The following is an 8045-nucleotide window of genomic DNA, read 5'->3' as shown; positions in this document are numbered from 1 at the left end:
CTGTTCGCCCGCGGCGGGCCCTTGCGCACCTTCCTGGAGCGCCAGGCGGAGTCTCAATCCCAGTTGCAGGCCCCCAGGGGGCCCGAGCTGCTGGCCGCGGCCAAACTGCTGAGCGAGAAGGAGCGGGAGCTGCGGGAGACCGAGCCCTTGCTGCACGGTAAGGGCCGCGCCCGAGGAATCGGGATGCCAAGCATGCTCCTGACGCTCCGTCGGCATTTCCCACCGAGCCGCTGGCCGGGTGTCTGCACTGTCCCCGAGGTTGAAGCTCTTCACTTAGTTGCAGCCCTTTTTGGTTTGGAGCAGAGGCCAAGGCGTCGTGAAGTGCGTTTGGAGCCAAACCCCTCCTCTTTGAGCCCTTGTGTGCCATTGACGCAGCCCCCGCCGCGTTTCTCAAAGTGCGGTAAAAGGACCACCTGCAGAGGTGTCAGGGGCGGGGCCTGGTAAACGGAGACATAGGACTCCGAATCTGAGAATTGTGTGCTTTTAACAAGTTTCTCAAGTGACTAGCATGCATTCAGACCTGGGTGGAGCTTAAGTTTCTGCCTTTCTAGAAGCTCTCAGGCATGCCAGGCTACTGACTGGTTCATGGGCAGTTCACTGGGTAGCAGGGCTCCGGGGGACGGGGTGTGTGTGTCACGGTGTTACTGGGGGAAAGAGAATTAATTATAATACAGCTAAAAAGTGAAAACAGCAGATATCTGAATGGACCCAGTAGAGCAAGGAGAACTTCTTGGGAAGGCCTGTGTGCATAATCCATGGACACAGACAAGGGTGTGGCAAAGGCCTGGGGGGCCTAGCGGAGAGGCGTGGGGAGTGTGAGGTGGAGGGGGTTCATGGGGGAAAACGGGGACATCTGTAATACTTTCACAATGAAGATCAATTTAAAATAAAAAGAATAAACGGCCCACCCTTAGAGGATATAATGTAGTTCAACCTTTATGGATCCTTTACCATACATACTCCAGGCTTTGCTTAGCTTTCTTGAGGTATTAACTCATCCAGTTCATATAACAAACTATACAGTGGGTACCGTTAGCCTCCTGTGAGAGAAGGGGAACCTGAAGCATAGAGGTGAAATGAGCACTCACATTACACAGCTTTTCAGGAGTGGAGTTGGGATTGGAATGACTCCAGATCTCATGCTTTTAATCCCCGAACTCTTCCTTAAACCAAGGGAGAAGTGAGAGATTGTGGGAGCTGGCAGGTTGTAAGGGGACCATCAAATACTAATGTAAAAAGGTTGATTTTATCCTGTTGGCAGAAGGGAGCCAGGAGAAGTTTTTAGACTGGGGAGTGAATGGTCAAAATAGGTTTGTGGGTTAGGAAGCTGGATTTGTGGTAGCTTAGAAGTCAGCCTGGAATGAGGGTGAAGGTGACATGGACAGCAGTGTGAAGGCTCATGCAACAGTCAAGGTCAGAGTTAAGCAGGGACCAAATTAAGTGATTTAAGAGAAACTAAAAGAATATTTGTTAATACGAATATTTCATGGAGGTAGAATTATAACGAAGTTCAAAAGCTTCTTTATATAGATTACCTTTTATTTATGCTTTCTTTTTTCATCAGCAAAATATTTTTTAAAGCTACATGTTTATGAAAACGAATGCATAAAACACTATTTTTAATTAATGACAGTTGTTAAAAGGACAAGAAAGACATTTTATTTTTCCCTTCAGCTACAATAACAAAGTTATTTCCTTAAATTCTGTTGGCAATTTAGCACTAATTAAGGAAAACTTAACCTACTATTGCCTTTATCTCTTAGATGAAAATGAAGACCTAAGGAAACTTGCAGAGAATGAAATAGCTTCCTGTCAAAAAGAAATAGCTCAATTGAAGCATCAGGTATAGTATTTATACAAAGAATAAAGTAGCATTAGTACTATTATTTCTAAAGACTTTTATGAGATGTTAATAAAAACAACTTAGGACTTAATTAGTTTGTTAGTATTTAGAAATATAAACTGTTTTTTAAAGCCGGAAAAAGGTACTCCCTGTGGTCCTATTTTTAGCATACTAAAAGGATTTATAAAGCTCTGGCACAAGGATGAATGTTACATGAATAGGATTTGCTAGAACAGAATATTGTTATTCTGTATCCTCTCATTTGCTTATTTAAAAGATGAGGGTGGGGTAGACTATGAGTAGAAGATCTAACTAATCATTTAACCTCTGTTAGCCTCATTTTCCATTACATGTAAAATGAGGGAATTGGACCAGGTCTTCGAAGGGCCTTTCACTTCCGAAATTGCAAGTTTCTTTTCCACTTAAAGATTTTTTAAAAATGCATTTTTTTTTTTCCTATCATGCTAGGTTGCACATTTCAAAAGGATAGGTTCTTTTGCTTTCTTCACACAATAATGTCCTACTCACAGCAGGTACTTAATCATTCACTGAATAGAGAAGTGATGTAAAGTATACATGAACACCAAAAAAACAAACCTGTAAGTGCTAGCTGGACGTTATAACATTTATAACATAGGTGGCAATATTAATGTTTTTTAGAAATTATGCTTTTACGGTTCCAATTGGCAAGATGGTTGGAAGTAATCAGCAGTATTAAGTTTGCTTAGAGAAACTTTAAGTAAATTAAATATTTAAATCCTGCTTCTAACCATTTGCCTCTTTCTCAGAGTTTTAAGTAATGATTTATTATAGAAGGGGTGATATTTTTTTATTTACAGATTATCTTACTTTTGGTTCCCTCAGAAGAAACAGATGAAAATGATTTGATCCTGGAGGTAACTGCAGGAGTTGGGGGTCAGGAGGCAATGTTGTTTACTTCAGAGATGTTTGATATGTATCAGCAATATGCTGCTTTTAAAAGATGGCATTTTGAAACCCTGGAATATTTTCCAAGTGAAATAGGTCAGTGAACTGTTTAATTCGTTTGGGGAAAAGTGTAGATTTATCTACGTGTGTCCTAAGAAAAGGGTTGGAAAGACTAGGCTTTCAAATTTATTTGTAAGGATGCTTAAGTAGTTTTATGCTCATCATTTACCTAAATAAGTTTGAATGCAAATATACCAAGGGCCTAAAAAATGTTAGTCAATACTAACCACTGAGTGACTGTCTTTTAAAAGTGGTATTTTAGCCAAAATCGGTTTGGTTCAGTGGATAGAGCATCAGCCTGCGGACTGAAAGGTCCCAGGTTCAGTTCCGGTCGAGGGCATGTACCTGGGTTGCAGGCACATCCCCAGTGGGAGATGTGCAGGAGGCAGCTGATTGATGTTTCTCTCTCATCGATGTTTCTAACTCTCTATCTCTCTCCTTTCCTCTCTGTAAAAAAACAATAAAATATATTTTAAAAAAGAATTTAAAAGTGGTATTTTAGACGTGTTGAGTCAGTTAACACCATAAATGCTTTAGGTTTAATAATTAGCAATAAATATATTACATATTAAAAACACCATTATGGACTTGTTTAAGTTTTTCGGTATATTTTACCATTTAAAAGTTGTTTTGTAGCTTTTTAAAATATGTCTCAAGATGGTAGAAGTGATGGTCAAATGTTAATAAATGATAAGAATTAAAAAAGAATTCTGTTTTCCCAATATTTTGAAGGTGGGCTTCGACATGCCTCTGCCAGCATTGGGGGTTCAGAGGCCTATAAGCACATGAAGTTTGAAGGGGGTGTGCACAGAGTACAGAGAGTGCCAAAGACGGAGAAGCAAGGCCGCATTCACACCAGCACCATGACTGTGGCAATATTACCCCTACCCACTGAGGTAAGGCATCACAGTGCCCCTTCTGGGAACGTGGGCCTGGCACAGTGCTTTGTCCCAGAGGAACACTCACTTGACTGAATTGTGCATCTCCTTGCTGTATTTGGCCTTTATCACATTTTTTGAGTTATTTTTGAGAATGTGGTATCTCAGTCCAAAAAGTATGATTTTATAACAAACTAGAGGCCCAGTGCACGGGGAGTGGGCCTAAGCCGTCAGTCGGACATCTGTAGCGCTCCCGTCACCACCGCTGTGCTCGCCAGCCGTGAACCCAGCTCAGGGCTTCTGGCTGAGCAGTGCTCCCCCTGTGGGAGTGTACTGACGATCAGGGGGCAGCTCCTGCGTTGAACATCTGCCTCCTGGTGGTCAGTGTGCATCATAGTGACTGGTCAATCTCCTTTCTGTCAATGTGCATATTAGCCTTTTATTATATAGGATAGGACTAGAGGCCCAGTGCATGAAATTCATGCAAGAGTAGGCCTTGCTTTCCCCGGCTGCTGGCACCGGCTTCCCTCCAGCCGCCGGCAAGCACCTGGGCTTCCCTCGCAGCCCCGGCTTCGTCCGTAAGGTATTCCGGTCTAATTAGCATATTACGCTTTTATTATAGATGGGAAGAATTAAAGAGTATCAGTCATCAATTTGTGCATTGCCTATTAATTTTTCTCTACTGTGAAGTTTAAAGTAGTTATATTGAGACCATCCCTGCAGGAGAAATAGTATTAACCTAATTTTTTTTTTTTTTTAATATATTTTATTGATTTCTTACAGAGAGGAAGGGAGAGAGACAGAGAGTCAGAAACATCGATGAGAGAGAAACATCGATCAGCTGCCTCCTGCACATCCCCCACTGGGGATATGCCCGCAACCCAGGCACACGCCCCTGACCGGAATCGCACCTGGGACCTTTCAGTCCGCAGGCTGACGCTCTATCCACTGAGCCAAACCGGTTTCGGCAGTATTAACCTAATTTAATTAGGGTTTAAGACTAATGATTTTTGCTTTGTGTTGATTGGTTCTCAGAGTATCAATAGCAAGAATCCTGTTTTAATAAGGTTACAATTTGACAATTACTATTTTATAACCCAGTCATATTAAAATGGAACATATTCTTAGTGTTCACAACGAGTATACTTTCTTCTCATAAAGAAATTTGTTTATATAATATTTATAAAATAACTTAGGATGTTGTTTCACTTACATTCCTTTTGCTGAAAATAAGTATTTGACTTGTCCTTCAAAATGAAGTAGGTATGATTTGAGAAGGAAGTTTAATTAAGGCTTTCGCTTTATTAATTTGGGGGGGAGGGCGCAGGAGTGCTATTTGACTGTAACAGGAGCCTTATGTAGGTACCAATCACTTTGATTCAAGCATCTTGGGGATGGAAGAGAGTTTTCCGGAAAAGGTGGAAACTGAGGTCCATGTATCATCTAATTCTTCTAGCAACTTGTAGGGAGAAAGGGAGGGCCTATGGCTGGTAGGATTCTTACTGGTAGGGTTGTAGACATGTTGCAGAGTGGTCCACGGTTATTCATGAAACAGTTTCTTTAATCTAGTGCTTCTGGTGGTGATTCCCAGAACAGAGCATTAGCCTGACATCAGATCCCAGTGTCTATGACTTGAATCTTGGCTTGGCAATTTCCCTTTGCCTCTCCTCTGCCTCCAAAAATACTCAAGTCCTCCTTTAATTAAACAAAATAAGCCTTTCCCATAGTTCCTAAGCTAGCATTGTTTTTTCCCTCTGCCAAAGTCAATATTTGGCAAAATCTCATTTCAGCTCAAATACTTACATTTCTAATAATATAAGTTCTGCTGTTCATGTGATAAAAAGAGGATAATTTATAGAGAAGTCCAGTTTCTGAGGATTAGGGTTTTTATAGTATTTTGTTTTTATAGTATTTTGATCTGCTACTCTTCCAAAATGAAAAGTTTAAAAGAAGGTATCCTTCTAACTACCTTCTATTAAAATTAAACCTTCTAAATTTCATAAGTTCTATACATATTTATATTTATGGCTATTTCTTTTAAAGAGTTCATATATGTAATACTTTTAATCCCAAATTTCTCTCTTATGTACAGATTAATCTAGTGATTAATCCTAAAGACTTGAGAATTGATGCTAAGCGAGCCAGTGGAGCTGGGGGGCAGCATGTGAATACCACCGACAGTGCTGTCCGGATAGTTCATCTTCCAACGGGTATGTATTTCTTAAACACAAAACATTGAAGAAAGAAATCAAATTCTGAATGACTTAATTTTTCACTGAAATAGATCCTCAATTACCAGAGGAATCTGTACTAAGGATTGTTATTAAATACTTGATTTATTTAGACTCCTTGGCTGAAACTCTGCAGGGTAGTTGCAAAGCCAGGAAGATTAAGGGATGGATCTAAACCCAAGGAGTTTCCATATTAGTGACAATGACAAGAAGGTGTGGATAGCCCTTCCAGGTAGCCTTCTCAAATTTATATTGAATAGATATTACTATTTTAAAAATCCCCACAATACAGTCATTATCATGGATTCTTCTTTATAAAAAAACTAGAGGCTCAGTGCATGGGACTAGTGCACTGGGCGGGTGGGGTGTCCTTTAGCCTAGCCTGTGCCCTCTCGCAGTCTGGGGCTCTCGCAGTCCGGGACCCCTCGTTCCTTACCGCCTGCCTGCAGCACAGGTGGCAGAAGCTCCCGACACCACCGCTTTGCTCGCCAGCCGTGAGCCTTGCTTGCTGCTCCTTAGCACTGCCTCAGGCGAAGAGGCTCCCACCACCTCCGCTGGGCTTTGAGCACGGCTTCTGGCTGAGCAACGCTCTCCCTGTGGGAGCGCACTGAACACCAGGGGGCAGCTCCTGCATTGAGCATCTGTCCCTGGTGGTCAGTGCATGTCGTAGCAACCAGTTGTTCCACCATTTGGTCGATTTGCATATTACACTTTTATTATATAGGATGCTCTAAATCACTAGTTTTTAGTTTTTGAAGGGAGAAGGCCATGGATTCTTTTGAGGAAATGAAAGCTTGGATCCCCTACCTGGAAACATACATGTATACAAAGTTTTCCATATAATTTCAGGGTCTTCTTTCAATTAAGTTCATCCACAGACCACCAGGGGTTCTGAGTCTAGATCAGGGGTCCTCAAACTAAGGCCCGCGGGCCACATGCAAATACAAATATTGTATTTGTTCCCGTTTTGTTTTTTTACTTCAAGATAAGATATGTGCGGTGTGCATAGGAATTTGTTCGTAGTTTTTTTTAAACTATAGTCCGGCCCTCCAACGGTCTGAGGAACAGTGAACTGGCCCCCTGTTTAAAAAGTTTGAGGAGCCCTGGTCTAGATAGTTAAGCAGTGGAGCTATATAAATACTTCTTGGGCCTGCAGTATCCTGTTAGGTAGAACTGTAGTGATTCACTTGTGATAAAGAGCAGATGATGAGCAAACCTGAGTTATCTAGAAAGAGAACACAAGACTCTCTTACAGTGACCTATCTCAAACAGGTATAAATACCATTGACTAGTAGTGGTTGATGGGAAGATAATTTGATGTATTTTTCTTTTCTTAAATATGCAGAACTTCTCATGTTAAACCTTAAGACGATGTCTTACGTAATACATAGTATATAAACTAGAATAGAGAAAAATGGATGGAAATATTAAAAACATGAATAGTGATGATCTCTGGTAATGGGATTAACTTTTTAATATATTTGTTTCTATGATGAGATTTTTAAAAATTGATACCTCGTTGAGGGTATGAAAAAGCAATCCATATTAAATTATAAATTTTTTAATCATATTTGAGCATTTATTCCAATACTGCTGGCAGCATGGGGGAGCAGCAGGTCATCCACAAAAATCTGCTCTGCAAACTCTCCAAACCAGCTGCTTAGATAGGGTGGGACCAAGATTATATGGGGAAGTAGGCTCTGCAGGCGGGGCGGGACCCCCATTGTTTGGGCAACTAGGTTGGTGATCTCTCCATGATAATAGGCAGTTCTTCAATGAGAATGGATGTCATCCCAAGGGTGACTCCCTGGGTTTCTAACTCCCAGCCAGGCTAGAATATCCTTTCTTTTTTTTTTTTCTTTTTTTTTAATGTATTTTATTGATTTTTTGCAGAGAGGAAGGGAGAGAGATAGAGAGCCAGAAACATCGATGAGAAATATCGATTAGCTGCTTCCTGCACACTCCCCACTGGGGACGCGCCCGCAACCCAGGTACATGCACTTGACCGGAATCGAACCTGGGACCCTTCAGTCCGCAGACCGATGCTCTATCCAATGAGCCAAACCAGTTTCAGCCATAGGAATAAACTTAACCAAGGAAGTCACA

General features: G+C 41.4%; 1 protein-coding gene across 1 annotated transcript in view; it reads left to right on the top strand.

The window, feature by feature from the left end:
- The first annotated feature begins 6 nt into the window (after positions 1–6).
- MTRF1L (mitochondrial translational release factor 1 like) overlaps positions 7–8045 on the top strand; it is an 11313-nt gene continuing 3274 nt past the window's right edge. The window contains exons 1-5 of the mRNA XM_015570480.1: positions 7–157; positions 1764–1843; positions 2683–2866; positions 3563–3726; positions 5801–5918. Coding sequence (XP_015425966.1) covers positions 2770–2866; positions 3563–3726; positions 5801–5918 — 379 coding nt within the window. The 5' untranslated portion in view covers positions 7–157; positions 1764–1843; positions 2683–2769. The remainder of the gene's footprint in view (positions 158–1763; positions 1844–2682; positions 2867–3562; positions 3727–5800; positions 5919–8045) is intronic.

The sequence above is a fragment of the Myotis davidii genome, unplaced genomic scaffold, assembly GCF_000327345.1.
Source record: "Myotis davidii unplaced genomic scaffold, ASM32734v1 scaffold1427, whole genome shotgun sequence".
NCBI classification, from domain to species: domain Eukaryota; kingdom Metazoa; phylum Chordata; class Mammalia; order Chiroptera; family Vespertilionidae; genus Myotis; species Myotis davidii.
The sequence above is the reverse complement of the archived record's forward strand: the minus strand, read 5'-3'. Positions and strand labels throughout refer to the sequence as shown.